Source organism: Microcaecilia unicolor, chromosome 2 (genome assembly GCF_901765095.1).
Source record: "Microcaecilia unicolor chromosome 2, aMicUni1.1, whole genome shotgun sequence".
Lineage (NCBI taxonomy): Eukaryota > Metazoa > Chordata > Amphibia > Gymnophiona > Siphonopidae > Microcaecilia > Microcaecilia unicolor.
The window spans coordinates 250,807,741-250,830,341 of NC_044032.1; the positions used below are offsets into that span (position 1 = coordinate 250,807,741).

The following is a 22,601-nucleotide window of genomic DNA, read 5'->3' on the forward strand; positions in this document are numbered from 1 at the left end:
TGTGGTCTGACTGCAGAGGAATTGTCAGGAAAGTGTCACTGCCTTCCTATTATCCAAGGAGCGGAAAGAGGAGAAATATGGCAAGAGAGACAAAAGTGGAGGGGGGTGGAGAAAGACAGGAGCAGGGCTTAGGATGGGAGCGAGGAGGCACCAATTCATGTGTCTGTCCTTAGTGCTAAAATCCCTAGTTGTCTTCATGAAATAGAAGTCCTTAGGTTTCATGTGCTGTTTCTGGAAGCTGCAATCAGCTCCTTCCCTCCAGGTGTGGGGCCCTTTCCCAACATGATACAGAAATGATATCACAGACAGTGTACATACTAATCAGAGCCCCATTGTGTCTGAGAGGATTCTGTGATATCATTCTCCCTGAAGTCTCGGGGTAAATATATCAAGATGAAGAAGAAACGTTGTCAAGGTTAATATTGTTATTTTACACAAGACATTGGCATGTGAACTTTTCCTACCTCCCAAAGTGCATTGTGGGTGCAGGCCTCTGCTCGGTGACTGGCCAATTAGACTTCTGGGGCTGGGTGCAGGGGCCAATCAGGCTGTGACAGATCAGAGCTAAAGGGCAGATGGGAAAGTGTCTTGATTCTGCCATATACCTTGACTTGAGAAGAACAGCCACAAAGGTTAACAAGATCTATGTATGGTAATTCCTGGTGTAGCATTTGTCAGAGTGGTACTTCATTCAGGCTACTTTGAAGCAGCTTAGTTCTCTTATTGGATCTAGGCCTTGTGGGTGGAGATTCAGGTGTATTTGTGTGCCTGTCAAAGAGGGTTATAAAGAAGGCTTCAGAGTGCATAGTTCTCCCCCTTGATCTGGTTATGCAGAGAACTATAACCAGGGACACAAAAGACAAGAGTGAAGGCTTTGCAGTTACTTATTTACCTGGTCAGGTGAGCTTTGCTCTCAGGGGAAGGGCTGTAAGGGAGCAGGGAACAATGAGGAAATCAGGCAAGAAAATTTTGATCTGGATATGAAAAGAAGTGCAAGTGAAATTGGGGAAAAGAGTAACAGATTTCTCAATTGTATGTATTTTTCCCTGCTCTCCTCCTTTTCTGTTTCTCACTTTGTCTCTTCCCTCCTTTCTCACTCTTTCTGCAGTACCTAGATGGGTAGAGACTATGGTATTAGATATTGATAGCTGCATATTGTAAATATACAAGAGATAGATACTTTAAAGAAAAATGGCCTAATCCCATAGACACAGATGTATATATTGCAGATAACTCAAAGCTCTATGGAAAAGTACTGTTGATAAATAGATGAATTGATAGACGATAGATGTATACATTTTAATTTATTTCAGAATTTATAGAGTAATTTTCATCAAAGTGCTTTACAACAAATTATTCCAATTATAAGTCCTTGATACAAAGCAGGTACCAGAAGCAATGGAGTTAAAGCAGATAATTTTATACCAGGGAGCCTGTGTGGCAGAAACATATACAATAACTTATTTGTATTTTATCAAGGATATTTGTGTATATATCTGCCTTTCTAAATCATCCCTGTGAGGCGTGCATGCACAGTTATATCTGTTTTGTGGCTCATGCAAATGTGCTGTACATTTTTACATACTTCTGTACATAGTTTATAACACATGTGCATGAGTCACAGCTCCACTAAGAGGCTTTGCTGGCACATGCTTTTAGATGTGCATAGCCCAGGCAATTATATAAACACCTATTTCTGCTTATAAAATGCTATTTTAACACTCAGAAATGTGTCTTAGGCAGGTTCATAAGCAATGACAGAGGGAGAAGCAGGATCTGAATCCATGCTTTTCAGTTCTCAACCCATTTCTCTAATCACTCTCTCTTCATATGGGCGCTCCCAGGTTTTGAACTGAAAACCTTTGGACCTCTAGGCAGTACCTCTTCCACAGATTAATTGGTACATGACGGATATAGGGAAGGGTAAATTCAGATGATGAATGTACGGAAGGATGATTGATGAATGGATTGTTAGATGATGGATTTATAAATGGTAGCAGAATAAGTGGGATTGCTGGATGTATAAATGATGCACTAATATATTTATGGATGGATGGATGAATGAATGATAAATTGTTTGGTAGACTGATTAAGGGTAAGCCAGCTCTAAGGGTAAGCCAGCTCAGATTTGTAGAAGATTATTAGTTAATGGACAAAATAATAAATGATGGATGGATGGATAAATTACTGTTTTGATTTTGTTTTGAGTGCAGGAGTAGCTTAATGGTTAGTGCAGTGGGCTGAGAATCTGGTGGAACTGGGTTTGATTCCCACTGTGACTCCTTGTGGTCCTGGGTAAGCCACTTAACCCTACATTGCCCCAGGTACAAAACTTAGATTGTGAGGTTACTAGGAACAGAGAAAGTACCTGCATATAATAATAATTAAAAAAGGAAACTGCTTTGATCATACCATTAAAAGGCAGTATATAAAATCCATTATCCTTTAAACACTACAGTATTCAATCTGGTTAGTTTTCAGTGGTGGCAGTGATTGATTTATTTTTAATATCTTTATTTTTTATTTTCATATATAACCCAACACCATAACACACAATTCCATATTTCCATAATTGTCTGGGTACTGCATAGACAATGCTAAAATAAAGGACTATCTATAGATCATAGGATCAGCAAATACTCCTTTTCAGTACAGGGCTATCTATAGGTCATAGGGTCAGCAAATACTTCTTTTCTATATCAGTACTAGTACCTGGTGGTCTCCCTTACTCAGCTCTGGCAACCCCAAGGCTAGTCTCAGAGTGTTGGACGACCTCAGGAGGGACTGTTGCTTTTTTGTTCAACACATCTTGTATAATAAAAGATTTGGCTTGGGAAGAGATAGGGAAAGATTTCAGTGGATGAGAGAAAATGGGCTGCTTAAGATTAGGGACTTTATAAAGAATGGCAGAATACTAACCAGGAATGAAATAGATAATCAGTGCCACCCACCTTCAAGAGTCTTTTCAGTACTTCAGGTGATCTATTACATATCATCTAGGAAAGGACAATATGCCAGAGAGCTAGCTACAGTAGAAGACTATATATACACTTGGCAGGGGGGAAGGGGGGTGATAGCGGGGTTATACAAGATACTTATAGAAACACAAATCAAACAAGGGGGTGAACAAAGTGGAAAACAGAGTCAGGCTTAGTAGTGTCACAGCAGGGGTGACAAGAGATTTAGTCTACCCAATCCATGAGCTCACACTGAGGCTTATTTTCAAAGCACTTAGCCTCCCAAAGTTCCATAGAAACATATGGAACTTAGCCTCCCAAAGTGCTTTGAAAATATGCCTCACTGTCTACTACATTTAGATACACAATATGTTACCCTGACTGTTATACATGCATGCAATAACAATATGAATGATTTTTTTTTTTAAACACTGGCCACAGCTTTTAAAAAAGTATGTATAAACAGTGTGTCTATATATATGGATAGGTGATGGTGTGCTCTCTCTCTCTCTCTCTTTATATATATATATATATATATATATATATATATATGTGTGTGTGTGTGTGTGTGTGTTTGTATGTGTATATATATATATAGATAGATAGATATAAATTGAGCCACAGGACGGGCAGCCAAGCAGGACTAGTCAAGAGCAAAGAAGGGAAATGCCTGAGAGATTTTTAGGAGTGACCAAAAATGGGGATAAGATTGCTTGGAATGGAATTCGGGTGGGAGGGTATTCCAGAGAGAAGAAGCCACTGCAAAGAAAACCGAGTGATGGGTCAATTGTAAATGAGAGCAGAGGACGGGGGTATGGGTAGTTGATAGGCTAAGGTGGTATGGTAATTCAATAAGGAGCCAGTGAGCATTAGAGGGCAAGAAGATGAATAAATAGCAGCATTCTAGTCATTTTCTTGGGTACATGTGTAAATGACCTCTCCTAGAATTCCAACTAGTGGAAAAGTGTGCACAGTGCTCTGCCGCGGGCATGCACATGGGCAGAGTGTAAATGCACATGCGTGCTTTATATAATACTATCATTTACACATGTTCATGTGTACATCTAGGTGCATTTACACTGGCTATAGAGCTGGTAAAGTGGTCGCACTTAGATGCCTATGCGTTCTCTGCTTCTTTCACTAGAATTTTATAAAGAAAAGTAGGTGCCTACTTGTCATTATAGAATAGGCTTAAAATAGGCCCCATAACCAGCACCTATAGTGATTGCCTGTAATAGAATTACAACTTTTATGCAGGCCTGAATTAAACAGGGCTTTTTTTGAGGGGGTACTTGGAGGTACTGAGTACCGGCACCTTTTCTGTTGTCTACTAAAATTGACCCATGGTCCTCAAGTTTTATTGAAAAAGCTCAGGCTCTACACACCAATTTTGCCTTGTCATAGATTCTGTGACTGGTTGCAGGGGCCTTAGCTATTGTGGGGTGGGTCCCTCAGTGATCACCGCACCCCTGAAGGGTGGCCTAGCATTTGAGTACTGGCACCTTTTTTGCTAGAAAAAACACACTGGAATTAAACCACTTAGCTGTATGGATGTGATTGAACATGATCACTATGCATTTCGGTAGTCATTCAGCCCTTGCTTCAACCTAATTCCACCCTGGCACAATCCATTAGGGCCAAGGTGATTAGAGGGATTGTTGCCAGCATTGTGTGGATAGTTCTGTTGAAAATCCATAGATAGTGACTGCTAAACATACACGTCCTTTTGAATATTGGGCCCAATGTGTTTTGGATTTCCCAAAACGTCTCACACAAAAGGAGATGCAGATGCTCTTAACACCAGCAGCAAAAACAAAAGGGAACAGCACCAAGAATCTGGAGAACTAGAGGTAACTTGAACAAAGTTTATTCACTTTAGTAATTGTGCCTGACATAGCTACGACAGGTGCAATTTTTTAGTTCAACAAACATTGTTTAAGTTACTTCTAATTCTCCATATTCTTCATGCTGTTCCCCTTTGTTGTTGTTTTTTTCTCTCTAAAGTTGCCTCTGTCTTGGTACAGCTTGGATAATATGTAAACTCATCTTACCAAAATCTCTCATCTCTGTTGAATCTCTGATTACTGTTTCTTCCTCCTGTCCATCAGTCTAGAATATGTACCAGCCCACTAGCTGTTCACGCTGTTTGACTGATGCCCAAAGGTATAATGCAAGCAGTTTTCCAGTGTTGGATTAAAAAAAATCTGATGATGAAGCACATGCAACTTTGTGAACAGAAAAGATTTCAAAGTCCTTTTAGATTTTGCTTTAAATTTTGTGCTTTTCCTCATAATTGCTATTGTTTGATCTTTCCTATGTTAGTCAATGGAAACATATGGCTTGATGATTGTTGTGGTTGTCTGGGTCTTGCCGCGTCTGAGTGAGTGGAACCGATGTTTCACCCATCGTGCTGTGACTTTCTTCAGGGTATGCTGTGGGATCTGCAGTTTGTTTATAATAGTACTACTACTACTTATCATTTCTATAGCGCTACTAGACGAACACAGTGCTGTACAGTGGACATAAAGAGACAGTCCCTGCTCGACAGAGCTTACAATCTAATTAGGACAGACAAACAGGACAAATAAGAGATAAGGGAATTACTAAGGTGGGAAAGATAAAAATGGGTACTGAACAAGTGAGAAAGGGTTAGGAGTTAAAAGCAGGTTCTCAAACCTGATTAGTTGGCGTTTGAGGTGCGGTTTCCTGCCAAAATTCAAATTTGTGACAAATGGACTTCCACTCACCTAAAACCCCAATCAAGTTTGAGAATCCGCTATGTAAAGACAAACTGTAGACCTCAGAATACCCTGTAGAAAGCCACAGCAGGATGGCTGAAATGTCAGCTCCACTTACTCGGTCATGGCAAGCCCCAGACAATTGCAACAATCATGATGCCGCTATGGAAGCCTAAGAGAACATGAAACTTATTGTATCTGTATTGCTTGTGATGTTGTGTCATGTCCTTAGCCACCATCATGAGAAAACCTGGCATGCCTTTGATCTTGCTTCTTGTGGGAGTCTCCTGTATCCTTGCTAGTGACTCTGTCCAAACAAATTCTTCAGAAAAAGAAGACAAGTTCCCCCTCACCCTTTCCAGAGGTAAGACAAACGTTTGTTTGGAAACCCAACACTAAAATGTGCATGGATAACTCTGGCTCCTGATGACAGCTAAATAGGAGGAATAGGTCTGTGCATAATAGCATCTTTATAAAAATGGGAGGGGAAGGGGTAGGGAGAGGGGCTATGCATGGTGGATCCTTGAGATAGCTAGATAGGGAAAGCATAAGAAGAGGCTGTGTAGGAGAAAGGTTGGATTTCAAATAGAAGATGCTTACACTCGATGCACTGCTGGTCTTTAGTCAACACAACCAATTCTAAGCTATAGAGCTGAATATAGCACTTTTATTGTATTATTTCCTATTATGCTAACTAATTTTTCACTTTTCCCTTTAGGATGGGGAGATGACCTATACTGGATCCAAACATATGAAGAAGCCTTATATAGGTCAAAAACCACGTAAGCATCCATTCCTGTTACCTCTGATCTAAGGTGCAAATGATGACCTTCTGAAAAATGTTGAGGAGGATAGTGCCAGGGCCCAAGTAGCACCATCTATAGCAAATTTTAGGGTCATTCAAAGGGGATACATGGATTACTGTTCTAAAGTAAGAAATACTTATCCCAGAATAAATTTCTCTTAAATCTGTACATGCAGCTGTATATATGTATAATTAGCACCTTTTTGAAAAAACTATTTCTCTGTTTAGCCAATGTACACAGGTAAATCCATGTGCAAATGGCACTCAAACCTTGTAAAACTGCCTCCTAGGTACTTTCAGTAAATGTAACTCTCATAGACTTTCAGCAACCCACTACCGGCTTTCACATCATGACTGGTTTCAGGAATCTCTGGTGCTTTAGAAGGAAACGATTCACATGCGTGTCTCTCATCTCTTTTCCTAGTAACAAGCCACTGATGATTATTCACCACCTGGAAGACTGCCCGCACAGCCAGGGTAAGAGGGTGTCCCTTGTAGAACCTACAAAATAGGTATTTTAAATGTGAGGAGCACAGACTTTGATGAAGGAACCAAGGTGCATTAAACCTGAGACACAGGAGTTAATGTACTAAAGATTTAGATGGTCAGTTTTTAGCTGAGTAAATCTAACCAATTAAATACCTGGCCTTTCTGTCTACTTTTGTGCAGTTAAAATTGCAAACTACACAAATTTAGCTGTGCAAAAAGAGGCTGTCCAGAGGTGTTCACAGGTCAGGATTTTCATATTTATAGTTACGTGATATTAAGTGCTAATCCTATATAATAATTCTCACCTCCAACGTTCTGACCTGCCTGGGACCGTGGCTCCCTCGGAGTTGGTCAGGAAGGCTCCGTAGATCAGACTGACGTCACTGGCCGCATTATGACGTGACTCTAGCAGACCAACTCCAAGGGAGCCACGGTCCCAGGCAAGAAAGCACGTTGGAGGTGAGAATTACTGGTAGTGCTGCTGAAGGAGCTCCGTCGACGATAATGGTGCCGCAAACACCCGCCCCTCCCCCTTTCTGTCGTTTCAGGACCCCCCTCCCACTCCACCCATCTCTGGCCCTCCCCTTCTTAAGAGCTGGCTGCTTAAAAGTTTTTACCTCCTGCACGCAGGGACGCCGCTTCCGTCAGCCTTTTCTTTCGCTTCTGTTTCAGCTGTTCCTGTGGTCCCGGACCACAGGAACAGCTGAAACACAAGCGAAAGAAAAAGCTGTCAGAAGCGGCATCCCTGCGTGCAGGAGGTAAAAACTTTTAAGCAGACAGCTCTTACAAAGAGGAGGGCCAGACAGGTGGAGAGTGGGAGGGGGGTCCTGAAACAAAAGGGGGGGGTCAAGAATGACATGGGGGGGGTCCTGAAACAACAGAGGGGGGAAGGGGGTCCTGAAACAACATGGGGGGAGGGGATTACTGGAAATCCACTGGAAGGGGAGGGGCGGGTCCTGGAACTGGAAGGGGGGGGGTCCTGGATCAGTGGGTAGCGGGGGGAAGGGGGGTCCTGGAACTCGGAGGGGGGGGGGAGAGGCAGAGCGGGAAGGGAAGAGGGGGGATGGGAAGAAGTGGAAGGGGGGTCCTGGAACTCGGATGGGAAGAAGTGGGAGGGGGTTCTGGAACTCGGACAGGGGGGGAAGGGGGGAAGGGGAGGGGAAGAAGAGGGGGAGGGGGTTCTGCAAACTCTCGGTCTCATACACTCTCGGTCTCACAAAGAGTCTGTGTATCGCACACATACTCTCACACTCGCTCTCTCTCACACACATTCTCTCTCTCACACACACTGTATCTGTGTGAAACACACTCTCTCTCTCTCACACTCACTGTCTCACATACGCACTTTCACACACTGTCATTCTCACACACACACACTCTCTCTCACAGACATACTCACACCCAGTCTCACTCTATCTCTGTCACACACACACACACTCTCTCTCACAGACATACTCACACCTAGTCTCTCTCTGTGTCACACACACACACACTCACACAGTCGCTCTCTCTCACACAGCCACTGTCAAACACACACTCTCTAAAACATACACACTCCGAGGAAAACCTTGCTAGCGCCCGTTTCATTTGTGTCAGAAACGGGCCTTTTTTACTAGTTAGTTATAGTTACCCATATAAGCTCAGCTATAAAATGGCTGCTTTTCCTAGAGGAGCAATGGGAGTTCAACCTGTCCTATATGACCTGGAACGCTGGTAAATTTGATAATACGCTTCATACTGATGTAATCCCAGTCACTTGAATAATAGCTTCTCCGATTAACTGGATAGGTTGCTGTCATTACTGGCTTGCTCAGATTTGGTGAGATTGTGATCCAACAGGGTAATTTTGGAACCGAGTTTGATGTCCTGCAGGCATTTTTCATTTTCCTGTATCTTACCACAAATAATTAACTCAATATGCGTGATGTGAAGAAAAGTTGAACTTCTTGAATCATAGACCAGGGCTTCCTGCACCTGTCCTGGGACCACAGATCCAATCAGGTTTTTAGACTATCCACAGTGACTATGCAGGAGATAAATCTGCATGCACTGGGGACTCAGCACTTCCAAATTTACCTCATGCATAGTCGTTGTGGATATCCTGAAAAACCAGTTGGCCATGGAATCTCCAGCACAAGTTTGGGAAGTCCTGACCAACTATGCCAGTAGATTAAGACCTCCAGACCATAGGTCCCTGTCCTTTTTCTCTACTGCAGTACTCCAGACCTTTTAGATCTCTTGCTTTGGCCCTTACTTTGCCATCATTCAGGTTCTTCTGTACCTGTTCCATGCTATACTCCTCACTCCCCCTATTACTGAGGATTCTCCACACCTAACTCATGACTAACCCCTCCCTCCTCTACCATTAAGGGTCCTCACTGGCTGTTCCGTGATTTAAAACAAATCAGAGAAAATATTTCTTCACTCAGTGTGCAATTAAACTCTGGAATTCGTTGCCAGATAATGTGGTAAAAGCGGTTAACTTAGCGGGGTTTAAAAAAAGGTTTGGATAGCTTCCTAAAAGAAAAGACCATAAGCCATTATTAAAATGGACAGGAAAATTCACTGCTTATTTCTAGGATAAGCAGCATAAAATGTATTGTACTGTTTTGGGATCTTGCCAGGTATTTGTGACCTGGATTGGCCACTGTTGGAAACAGGATTCTGGGCTTGATGGCCCTTTGATCTGTCCCAGTATGGCAATACTTATGTACTTTGTATTCTGCTACTGCTGAGAATCCTCATCCCTTGCTTCTCCACCACAGAGCAATATGGTATCTGTATCTGCCAAGGCTTTACTCCTTGCTGTTTCACTGCTGAGGATCCTTATGCAATTCTATAGTGTTCTTGAATTCTGATACCACCTTTCCTTCAGCATCTGCACTGATATCTGTTCCATTACCAATTTAGTGAACGTAGGAAGCATTTAATCCATATACACAGCATGAGAGACACCCATTCATCACATTTTACCCTGTGTGATTTTGGCGTTAATATATTAAACTACATTTGAAAATGATATATCTCCTGATATTTTTTATTTCAGCTTTGAAGAAGGTATTTTCTGAAAACAATGAAATCCAGAAACTGGCAGAACAGTTTGTAATGATCAATTTTATAGTAAGTAGATCAGTATTAAATGCTTCCAACAGCTGAAATGTTGCTTCCAAAGACTCTGAATATAACTTCTTTCTCTTTTTGATTGTTGTGTGTTCCCCTCTACTGTAGGTAGATCTTTTGAATTAATGTTAAATTGTATGGGTTGCTCTATGAATTCTAATTTGTATTCGTTGTTACTTTGCTTTGAGCAGATGGGAAATAGAATGATTGATTTGTATATGGATAGATGGAGAGCTAGATGGACTGGGTAGAGATTTAGATATTTGGATATAATTATTCACCTTACTAATTCCAAGTTCAAAGTGAGTTACAAATTCAGGTATAATTGTTAGATCCATGTCCTGGGAGAAGTGGCTTACAATTTGCTAAGTTGCATTATAACAGTAGAACACGTTATTTGCTAATAAGACAGCTTAACATACAAATTTAGACCTTAATGTATGTTAAATAATAATGACCAGTGGAGAATGCAACTCATTTATTTATTTTCTACACTTTTAACCCACCTACAATTAAGTGGGAAACAATAAAAATCCTAATAAAAATATAGAAAATATACATCACTTACACACTACTGCACAGTATCATCAATAACGCTACCTTTGTATAAGGTATCATCAACCACCAGCAAAAGCCTGTACAAAAAAATGTCTTCAGAATCATTTATTTGCTCAGCAGAGTGAATTTTTTCACCTCCTGTGCCATGCTTCCTCTAAGGAGTGTCCTGGTGTGTGCAATTGTTTTTTCATGTGAGCAACAAGTTTTAAAAAAACAACAATTTTAGAGCACCAGTATTAGCAATGCATGTCTGTGTATAGCACAAAGAAAAGTTTTTGTGAGCAACCATGTAAAATCTGTGAACAACACTCCTAAAATGTATGAGCAATTGCTAATGTTCTCCGTTTAGAGGGAACATTACTCCTGTGGGGTTTATCCAGCTATTTGCTAGCTAGATCCTGCTGAAAACTGGCTGGATGGATGCTAGAAAATGGATGGAAAACTGGAAGCAAATTTATGGATAGATGAGTAGAGGGATAAATAGATAAATAATGGAAGGATGGATGGATAGGTGGAGAAATAGATGAATTGATGTATAGATGGACAGATTGATGCTGAATACATGAATGGATTGAAAGATGAATTGAAATTCAAGGACTAGTAGATGCCTGGATTGGTAGATAGTGGTTTCCTGAATGGATGGATCCTGTAAAATGTATTTATTATTCTGTAATTTACATTATTCAAGATTTGCATTGCCTGTCTTTGACTTATTGTTTTAAACTTGCATTTCTAGAGAAAACTCAGGAGCTCCTTCTCATGTAAAACCCAGGAAGTCAATAAATTGAGCAACCTGGTTAGCACACGTACTCTGACTGCTTCTTCAGTGCACACTATGGCTTACTGAGGATTGAATTATTGTGTAGTTACTGTTGGTGTGAAACACTGGTCACGTTGACATATTCTGCATGGTTTGCTGCTTTTGGTTCTCACATCAGATGAACTCATTGTTTTCCAGACAATGGTGGGTTCAGGCTTTGAAAGGCACTTAAGCTTGCTGTCAGTCAGCTCCCCTCACCTGCCTTCCCCAGATCCCTGATTCTGAAGAACATGAAACTGTAATGGAAAGCTTTCTTTCCTTTCTGCAAAGCCAGGTTGAGACATTTTAGTTAACAGAGTTAATGTCTTGCTTGTGCATGATCCCCAGGACACTCAGGGGGAGATGCATCAACCAAACGTAAAAGAATCTAAAACGTAAAAGTCCTTAACGAATTTGAAAAAACGAAGAATGCACTAAAAAAACAAGTCACACATGTTCGGTGCGGAATTGTAAAGTAGAGTGCATTAAAGAATCATTAAACTGGTATAATCCCCGTCGATAATCAGCCCCTAAAGCATGCGCAGAGCACAAGCATTATGCTGTCTGCTGTGCGCATGCCACAAACGTCAAAACAACAACAAAAAAAAACCAACACAAACACATTGCATTAAAATAAAAGGATTAAAAAAAAGGATCGGGAGGGGGCAAAGGCGCTCATCAGGAGCGTCCTGTATGGACGGCCTTGCCCCCCCCCCCCGCCCGAGGTCCCCGCTGCTCCCCGCTTCCCCCTGCATGAAAAATCAAAATTTAAACAGCCCTGGCCCCCCTCCCTTCCTCTCTTCCTTTCTCTCTACTCTTTCTCCCACAGCCCCGCCCCCCCGAGGTCGTCGCCGCCGCTCACCCCCTCCACCGGGGCCCCCTCCGTCTTACCGGGCCCACGCAGCGCCTCTCACCTCTGTGTGAAGGCGCTGCACGGACAAGAAGAACAGCTGATGCCTCTTCGCCGAGTCTTCGCGTCTCTCCTTTCCTCCTGGGCCCGTCCCCGTCTGACGCGTTAGTTGATTTGTATTTTAGTACTTTGCAGCTTGGGTATTGCAGATTTAGGTACGTTCGTGTTGATTCGGATGTGTTTCTAGTTGGTAGGTCATGTATCCTGGAGCTTCACCGTAGATAATTTTGTGAACCAGAGTGCAGATTTTGAAAGCAATGCGTTCTTTGATTAGGAGCCAGTGTAGTTTTTCGCGAAGGGGTTTTACACTTTCAAATTGAGTTTTTCCGAAGATAAGCCTAGCTGCCGTGTTTTGAGCAGTCTGAAGTTTCTTTAAGGTTTGTTCTTTGCATCCCACATAAATTCCATTGCAGTAGTCTACATGGCTTAGTACCATTGATTGTATCAGGTTGCGAAATGTTCACCTTGGGAAGAATTGTTTCACGTGTTTGAGTTTTCACATTGAGTGGAACATTTTCTTTGTTGTGGATGTCACTTGGCTCTCTAGTGTTAAGTTGCGGTCCATTGTAACGCCGAGGATTTTCAGGCTGTCTGAAATAGGGAGGGTGTAATCTGGGGTGTTGATAATTGTGGGGTTATTAACTATTAGTTATTAACTGTAGTTAACAACTATAATTAACTATAACTATAGTTGTTAACTATAGTTATTAGTTATTAACTATAGTTATTAATCGTTATTAACTATTCCTGTGTCTATTTGAACCCTTTGAATGTCTGTACTCTTTGCTGAAATAGCTTACTAATATAGACACTTTTGTTCTAGTATGAAACACCAGACAAGCACCTTTATCCTGATGGGCAGTATGTGCCAAGGATCCTGTTTGTGGGTGAGTGATTGGCCACTTTCAAGATTTACAGTAGGGAATCACCTCTGGGTCACTGATTTCAACAATTGAATTAGCTCATTGGATCAACACAGGGATACAGCACTTCTCACCACTGGGCTACTGGTTTCATGAGGCTGGAGACTGCACAAGGACACCCAGCCTTTCACCCTGAGGTAACTAGTTTTAGGGGGATGGATGGTTCAGGGGACTGACAGAGGGATGCCAGTCTTGACGGGGTTGATTATTCAAAGTGATTTAAATAGCCAGGAGAGGCTCCCAGCCATTTAAATCATTTGTTTGGGGCTAACCAGTATATTCAGTGACACTTAACCAGATAGTTCTGCTAACCACGGGTAGCGCCTAAGATGAAACTGGCTATTTTGTGGGCGATACAGAAGCAGAGTTGGCACTTATTTAGTTAAATGCCGACATTCAGCAGTTAACCAGATAAATAGGACCGCATGTGACACAGTCCTATCTTTATTCGGGTAATTTCTGAACACCGCACTTAACTGGATGTGTTTATCCAGTTATGTATAACTGCATATTCCATGTCTGTACCCAGACGTGGCTCTGTATTGACTATCCAGGGATACTGCCAGCGGCCAAAAAAACGCTGACCGCCACTCACTGAATGTTGACCCCGACACATCCAAGTAACTGATTTCTGTTGCACCTGAAAGGAAACACAAACTGTGTCTGTCCTGCTAATAGTACTACTACCATGGCTTTTAATTTCTAAAGCACTACTAGAGGGGCACAGCACTGTGCAGAGAGAGAGAGAGAGCCCAGTCATATGGAGCTTACAGTCTAGTTTATAGTTTTATTAAACTTGATATACCGCTCTAACTGATGAGCAGAGCAAAGCGGTGTACAGACTAGATAAAAAACAATAAAAGGAACTATGATACCAATAGGACAGCACACCAAGGGAAAGAAGCAAGGTTAGGATAGGTGGGTCAAACCTTATAAAAGGAGGAGAGCTGGACTGTTATTGAGACCCTAGTCTACCATCATCATAGGCCTGACTAAAGAGCCAGGCCTTTTATTCACTCTTAAACTTTATAAAAGAAGGATTACTACAGAGCGATAGGGGGAGCCCTTTCCAAACAAAAGGTGCAAGAAAAAAGAAAGCCGAGCGGCTGGTAGATTCGAGCTGAGCTGATCTAGGACTGGGGAGGAACCAAGCAATAGTCATTCAGTGTCCACAGAAGCCTAAATGGCAAATAGGGGATGGCGAGGCAAGATAAGTATTCGAGAGTGCCTAGCTGAAATGCTTTAAATGTGAGGGTTGCTAGCTTATGGGTTATTCATTGATTGACCGATAACCAATGATGGACTTTTATTTGTTATATCTGTTGTCCTACAGACCCCTCTTTGACAGTGAGAGCTGATATTACTGGAAGATACTCCAACCGTCTCTACGCCTATGAGCCATCTGATATCAATCTGTGTAAGTATGATAGAGCCTCCACTTCTTCTCTTTCACTGCACACACAGCCCCTGGATATCTGTTCCCAGAGCAAACACTGGAAGGGGGGAGGGGGCAATGGAGAACAAGTTATGTATTAAAAGGAAGTAAGCCAAAGTGATGCTTCTATACATCATGCACCCCCTAGAGCCCAGATCTGGGTTCCTTATAAAGTAGGTGCAACATTTCCAAAGGTCAGTATTCAGAAGCACTTTTGGGGTCACCATCAGGTGAAGATTAAATAAGCGTTTGCTTTTTCTTTTTAAATACATGCCTGAAACTGCATACATTTTGGGCAAACAAGTCAATGTCCATCTAAAATTTATCTATTTAGTAAAAACAGGAACAGGACCAAACTTTATCTCAATCAGGTAGTTTTAGAAAGCATTTTCACACATAAAACGGCATTTTCCATTCAGAAATGGCTATTTTAAAAAACAAATTCTCTAGTAACTTGTAAATTAATTTGACTAGGAGGAGGTGTTCCCAGAAGTGAGTTAGGAGTGGGATTTGATCTTACGTGTGCAATTTTATGTGCATAATATAAAAAATAAAATTTGCACATTCCAAAAAAATGTGTTCATGAATTTTCTGTGGGGCAATATTCACAGAGTGTAAGTATACTTTCCCTGTGAAACGTGGTGTAACTTATGCACATACCCGCTGCACTATTAGGTGGCCTGGAATACAATTATCCTATCTACGGTGCTATTCAACTGCTATCCAGACAAGTTTATCTGGCAGGGAAACCAAGTAAATAACCGGTGCGTTTTTTTCTTGTGAAAAAGGTGCCGGTACTCAAATGACAGGCCACCTTTCAGGGGTGGGGTGATCACTGAGAGACCCACCCCACAATTGCTAGGCCTCCTGCAACCAGTCGCAGAATCTATGACGAGGCAGAATTGGTGTGTAGAGCCTGAGCTCTTTCAGTAAATTTTGGGAACCATGGTCAATTTTAGTAGACAATGGAAAAGGTGCCGGTACTCAGTACCTCCAAATACCTCCTCAAAAAAAGCCCTGCAAACAACAGCTCTAAGTTTAAACAGGTTGAACTTACACTGCATATTAGGGACCAATGTGATCCCTGCATTTTAAGCCATGCACATAGAAATAGATTAGAGCTCATGCTGTAATCAAACATTTGCTCAAAAATGTATGCTAACATGGGAGAGCATTCTTGAAGCATACACACATAGACTTATGCTAGCAGCAATATCAATATACTGCCTAAACCTAAGTGGTTTTCTTATCAAGTACTGGCACTGTGCCTAATGGGCTCACAATCTAGTATTATAATGTACCCAGGGCAATGGAAGGCTAAGTGACTTACAGAGGGAATTGAACCTGGTTCCCCAGGCCCACAACCTGCTGCACTAACATAGTAAATGATGACGGATAAAGACCTGAACGGTCCATCGAGTCCGTCCAACAGTCACACTCATTATCAAGTCATGATTAAACCAACAATGAATGTGATGTAAAATACTTGATCATGGTCTCTCTTTGGCTTTTCTGGGACATAAACCGAAGAAGTCCGCCCAGCACTGTCCTTAGGTTCCAACCACTGAAGCCCACTCCAGCCTATCCAAATCTGTCTTGTCATTTGTGGGACACAGACCATAAAAGTCTGCCTGGCACTGCCCTCACGTTCTAATTTAATGGAGTTGCTGTCAAAGTCCTCTCCAGCCCACCCTAAGCCGGACCCAGACCGTACAAGCTTGCCCAGTACGGCCTTGGTTATTCACAGCCAAAAATTGTATTGGCACACAGAATTGTATGCACATGCATCATGCATACTGTATGTGCTGGAATCCTATTATATGCATGAATATTATTTTATCGGACTATATTATTTGAATGTTGGCAGTCCATCACTTTATTCAGCCTCTTGTCTTGCTATTTTGTTTCCTTTTGATCCATCCCTTTCAACAAATCCAGAAAAAAAGTTGCAGATTCTTCATACTTGCAGTAAAGAGAAGAAACGGGTGTAAAATCCTCACTAACACCAGCCACAGAAGAATGAGCTAACCTTTTATTGTTTATTGTTCATTGTATGTGATAGACCACTTTGTCTGACAGTGTACAATAACAGATTTCATTTAAGGAAAGGAATGCCAGTGTAGAAATAGGAAAAATCACAGGCACACAAGAGCAATTGTGGCTTCAAACAACATCCTCGTCAACTGATCAGACATTTAGGTGATCTTTCTCCGACTTGGCAGGACAGAGGTTGCCAGACTGGAGGAGAGATTCTCTGCTATGTTCAATGCAAATACTCTTCACACCGATAATACTGTAATGTGAAAAATAAACTTATATCAACATATGAACCAATGTTTTAAATAATACTCATCAATTTAACACATGGAAAAACCTTAGAGCCCTGTCCTGTGCATTTTAAAAACATATAGCAATGGACTTCAGGGCAGTTACTTCATAGTCTTAACACCAATGCTTCTAATAATACTCATCAATTTAACAAATGGAAGAAAAAAGCCTCAGAGCCCAGTCCTCAACATTTTAAAAACATATAGCAATGAATATGCCCTGAAGTCCATTGCTATATGTTTTTAAAATGTTGCTGACTGGGCTCTGAGGTTTTTTCCTTCCATTTGTTAAATTGATTATTATTTGAAGTATAGGTTAAGTTTATTTTCCACATTACAGTGTTATTGATGTGAAGATTATTTGGATTGTGCTGTATTTTCCTTTGACCTTTAGCTGTGCTCTACACTGATGCAAAGGAAAACTCTTACAACAATACCTTGAAAAGCTAATCTATGAAACTGTAGCAGAGATTTTAAATGCTAAACTATTCCCTAAACTACCATTGCTAAATCAACAGAGTAACAATATAAATGCACTAAGATTAACTATCAGGTACCGCATACAGTTCAAGCTTCTCCTACTAACCTACAAATGCACTCAATCTGCAGCCCCTCATTACCTCTCTACCCTCATCTCCCCTTACGCTCCTACCCGTAACCTCCACTCACAGGACAAATCCCTCCTCTCAGTACCCTTCTCCACCACCGCCAACTCCAGACTCTGCCCTTTCTGCCTTGCCTCATCCTATGCTTGGAATAAACTCCCTGAGCCCATACGCCAAGCCCCCTCCCTGCCCATCTTCAAATCCTTGCTCAAAGCCCAGCTCTTCAATGTCGCTTTCGGCACCTAACCACTACACCTCTATTCAGGAAATCTTGACTGCCCCCAATTTGATTGACTGCACTGTTTTGTCCTTTAGATTGTAAGCTCCTTTGAGCAGGGACTGTCCTTCTTTGTTAGATTGTACAGCGCTGCGTAACCCTGGTAGCGCTTTAGAAATGTTAAATAGTAGTAGTAGTAGTATTTAACTCTAAGTTGCTCATTTTCAAAGCAGATGGAGACCTCAAAACGTCCCCCCCAAAACACCCAACCATCTGCTAAAAATGTCCAAATCCTGATTTTGGAAAGTCAGTTTGGAAGTTTGGGGCCTGTTTTGGGCAGGACTAGGGAGGACCCAAAAGTAGGACATCCAACAGCAATTTTCGAATGGGAAGAAGTGTCCATGTCTAAAAAGAAGGAATTTTTTTAAAATCTAGACCTGTTTCAGTAACGTCCAAGTTACGAAAAAGGTGCTGTGATTGAGCGGTTGACCACTAGATCGATTAAGGCATGACCCTTCCTTAATCTCCCAGTGGTTGCTGTCCCTCTCCCTCTCTCCTTAGAGCCTGGTTTTCCTTTCTGGTTTCACTTTATGTGGGCTGCAGGTATGATGGCCATTTTGAACAAAACAGCTAGCAGGTCAGAGGAGTAGCCTAAGGGTTAGTGCAGTGGAATGCAGATTCAAATACCACTGTAACTCTGTTAATGTTTTTTTCTGGGGCTCCCTCTAGAAACAGAAAATTACTTACTGTTACTTGAAAATACAAGACACCTGCAAGCCTGAAGGCTATTGAAGTGGTGTACATTCAGTTATTGTAGGTGTTTTTCTGTTCCTGGAGGGATTACATTCACAAAAACAAGGGTTACAGTGGAATTTGAACAGTGTCCCTTGGTTTACAGTCCACTGCACTAACCACTAGGCTATTTCTCAATTCTTCAAGGATGCCAGTGTGGCCATTTTAATAAGAATGCTATCACAGACATCCCTGTGCTTTGTTTTCCCTGTTTATAATTTAAATATTTCAGTTTGTAAAATGGTTGTTCAGGATAAATGTGTCCAGCGTAAGGACGTCCGTCTCAAGTATTTTCAAACAGTTAATTTGAATGTCTTTTCTGTTAGAAAATTGCTGTGAGATAGATGTTTTTATGTTTCAAACGGTATCAAAAACCCCTTGCAGAATACTGGATGTAAATCAAAATATAGAACTGCAAGTAACCTTCCACATGTGTTGAAAGAATACCTTACTTGATAATCTAGTTTCTTTTGTTTAAGGAGGAAAAGGTCTCAAAAAACCCAGATGCCAAGACACATTGATAAGTCATAGGGCACACTGTAGGCTGAGCTCATCATAGACCTAAAAAACCTCCTGTTGTACTCCGATTATGGTAACATTATAGGCATGTTCCAAATGCACTCCAATTATGAATATACAAATTTTTAAATATAACAACGCATAAACATCCACATACATTTTTAAATCACACACATATTTTGCAGGGCTCCCATGTACCCATAGTTCAACCCTTATTACACCAATTCATTAACGATGGCTCACAGTCATTCAGCATGACCTGTTCAGTCGTTAATTATACCCAGCTGGTCTAATAATTGTCCGCAAGTTCAATCCACGGCGGGCCTTAACCCGCTACGTGATGATGTCCCAACTTGCAGAGACACTTGTGCTCAGTTTTTGTTGACTCAGATATTATTTGTCCTTTTACCGTCCAACTCGTATGAGTCGCAGGTCACTTTGGCGGGTACTGGAGTGCCACAAAACCAACAATCCGTGCTAAAGAGCAAGGATTTATTCAGTGCCGTTCCTCAATGCGAGACCACATTTCGGATATTCCTTCATCAGGAGAAACTATTTCTCCGAATCTAAAAATGAATGAAAGCATGTCCATATTCAACTCATTGTTATTACAACTTCAATTTCCATACACTTTACTTGTAATACGGCTTATGGCTGCTTACCTTCGAGAGTAGCGTCTAAGTCGGGTGTCCTTAGCACCGCCCTCTAACGTCACTACCACGTAACGTGCTTACACAGTTTAAATCCCCCACTCAGTTAATGATTCCACCAATCGCATCTTAGATCCATTCTACCTCAAGATTAAGCTCGGAGGAGAGGGGGGCATGGAACTCGGACGGCAGTTGAAGGAGGGAGAGGGGCATGGAACTTGGGGCGGTGGAACTTGGAGGAGAGGGTGGGCCGTGGGACGGGAGTGGAAGGAGGGAGGGAGGTAGGGGGTCATGGAACTCGGGGCCTGATTCTGTAATCACTTCCGGTGGCTGGTTCTGGCTTCCCTCCCCACTCACTTCCCATTGGTCCGCCCTGTGACGTCATCCCCAGGGCGGACCAATGAGAACTGTGTTACGAACCCAGGCATCCAGATGGAGGTGCAAATTATTATATAGGATTGTACACCTCCTTGAAAGGCCTCTCATTAGGCAGTATATTACGATTTTAATAAACTTGGAAATGTATTATACTGATCAGTAGGTGGTATGGCAGGCTGCATATTTATTTATTTATTTGCTACATTTGTACCCCACATTTTCCCACCTATTTGCAGGCTCAATGTGGCTTACATTATATTGCAAAAGATATAGTTATGAACAGAGTAAGAGGTGTGTTCTAAATTAACATATTACTATGTAAGAATTAAGGAAGCTATGTCTGTGGAATAATTTACATAACACATAATAAAAAAGAAAAAATATGATAATATGGCTAATATAATCAGTTTAGAGGGATTAGTAGGTGGTTGGTTTAGATACAGAATAATCAAGTTTTAAGGAGGATTCTTATTATAAGTTTTTTTTTTCAAACAAGTGTGTTTTCAGTAATTTCCTGAAGTTTGTTAAGTTAGTGTTATTTTTATAGTGTTTGGTGTTTGCATATAATATAGCTGTCATGCTGACACATTGACTAAGGTGTCCAGGGCACTGAGGTTGTGACCGTAAGAGTAATCTTTTCTCCACTCTGTCAGTCACTCAAGCCCTTTTAGTACAATGATTTCCTCTTGACTTTCTTACTCAGATTTATTCCTGATGTAGTGAAAAGTATCAGCACAGGAAATCAACATAAAACTACTGTGCTAAAGGGTTGTACAGTGGGCATGGAAAATGTATGCAAATTGCCAATTAAGAAATTGCTCCTGTTGCTTAAAAAAACATGTTAAAATCTAGCATGGTTTTTAAATTCTTTTTCTAATGCTGAATATTTACTTCAAAATTGCCCAAGATTCCTAGTGGCCCAAGTGGGCCCTGGACTTTCCACTCCCTCCTTTCCCCCCACCAATGGAATCTCCGCCAAAATAATCCATGGGATTGTAGTGTAATCCCCCTCCTTGGACATCCTGGACTCCTCCCCCCACACACCTTTAAATGCTGGAAGGGATGGAGTGATACCCACTTAATCCTACCTCCAGTGCTGCTATCTTCCAGTGTGGTGGCACCTGACCTTTACTGGTGCATTGCTTTACTAAATAAGGAAACACTTGTACTAAAACCACTAGGGATTATTTTTAGTAGTGAGGGTTGTCAGGGTGCTTGGTCCTACTAGACCACAAGGAGAATTTTGTGGATTTATGTAGGGATGAGGCAGGGAGTGCAGTCTGGCAGACTGTTTGTTTTTTCTTCTTCTTTATGTCTCCCTTCCTGTAATTACGAGTCAATCCCTGCTTTCATACTGACAAGAAGAGAGACATTTACTGTCACTGCAGCAAAGGGATACATATTACAGATGCAGTGTGTGTTGTTTCTTCTGCGAGTGCACGCTTTTTAATGCCAATGTAGTTTGCTTAATATTAGTTTACTGCATCAGGAGTAATAACAGTGTTCTAATATTACCCTTACTACATGGAGGCCTAAGGCTGTTATAGATCATGTTCTATCTAGGTAACTCCACTCCAGACTTATTAGTCCCCTTCTCAGCTCACAATTTCTCTCTCTCTTTTTTCTTCAGTGATCAGCAATATGAAGAAAGCTCTGAAGATGCTAAAGCCCGAACTGTAACCTCAGATACCCTCTGCTACCCGTTTTCCAAGAAACCCTTTTATCTTTTTTGTCTGGGAAACAGCTATATTTAAGAACTTTTGAAAATACTTAGAATTAGCTCAGTTGGCATTAGGTTGTAAATGTATTACCCAAATTTACTGTGTCTTCACCCGCTCCATCTGTGTGTTGCCGTTGGTGCTGTGGTCAACGATTTTTGCCATTTAGTTCCAGTGAATGTTGTTGTTGCTGCTGCTGCAGTTAGGACTCCTTTCTCTTCAGTCCCACTAAGTATTATTGCAGCTGGAGTTCTTGCCTATTTAGTCTGAGTTTTTAGCCGTTTAGTTCCAGTGGGTATTACTGCACCTGGGGTTGTTTCCTGTTTGATCCCTCTGAGTGTTGCTATAGTTTATTTAGTTCCTCTACAGTCAGTACTGTGCGAAAATTGCTCCCAGCCCATCATCTCTTCTCATTGGCGGTGGTAAATAAGGCTGGGCAAGGTGAGTTACACAGGGTACAACAATACAGTAGCTCAGTGAGGTCCTGTATACAGTGCTATTTTCTTGATTAAATTACATGCTGTGTAGCTAATAAAATGACACTATCTCTGCACAGCTATCATGAAGGAATCATTATTGCAAAGACCTTTGTCATCAGAGGGAGCCAAATACCAGTACCAACACATTACGAGCCTTTTCATCCATTTCTCCTCTACAGTAT

The 22,601-nt window shown here is 41.5% G+C and overlaps 1 protein-coding gene across 2 annotated transcripts; it reads left to right on the forward strand.

The window, feature by feature from the left end:
* Positions 1 to 815: 815 nt before the first annotated feature.
* LOC115463427 (anterior gradient protein 2 homolog) lies at positions 816 to 22,493 on the forward strand. 2 transcript variants are annotated; one of them, XM_030193903.1, is made up of 8 exons: positions 816 to 900; positions 5,928 to 6,059; positions 6,414 to 6,477; positions 6,925 to 6,977; positions 10,036 to 10,109; positions 13,200 to 13,263; positions 14,633 to 14,716; positions 21,853 to 22,493. In XM_030193903.1, the coding sequence occupies exons 2-8, from the start codon at positions 5,936 to 5,938 to the stop codon at positions 21,900 to 21,902; spliced, it is 513 nt and encodes a 170-aa protein (XP_030049763.1). In that variant the 5' UTR covers positions 816 to 900; positions 5,928 to 5,935; the 3' UTR covers positions 21,903 to 22,493. The 2 variants fall into 2 exon arrangements, with proteins under 2 accessions (XP_030049763.1, XP_030049762.1); XM_030193902.1 differs by lacking the exon at positions 816 to 900 and adding an exon at positions 932 to 1,032.
* The last annotated feature ends 108 nt before the right edge of the window (positions 22,494 to 22,601 follow it).

Excerpts from the sequence above, each read along its gene's own strand:
- LOC115463427 (XM_030193902.1), top strand. The coding sequence starts at position 981 with ATGAAAAGAAGTGCAAGTGAAATTGGGGAAAAGAGTAACAGATTTCTC. Across the intron at positions 10,110-13,199 it reads TTGTAATGATCAATTTTATA|TATGAAACACCAGACAAGCA; the intron begins GTAAGTAGATCA and ends CTTTTGTTCTAG. Across the intron at positions 13,264-14,632 it reads GCCAAGGATCCTGTTTGTGG|ACCCCTCTTTGACAGTGAGA; the intron begins GTGAGTGATTGG and ends GTTGTCCTACAG.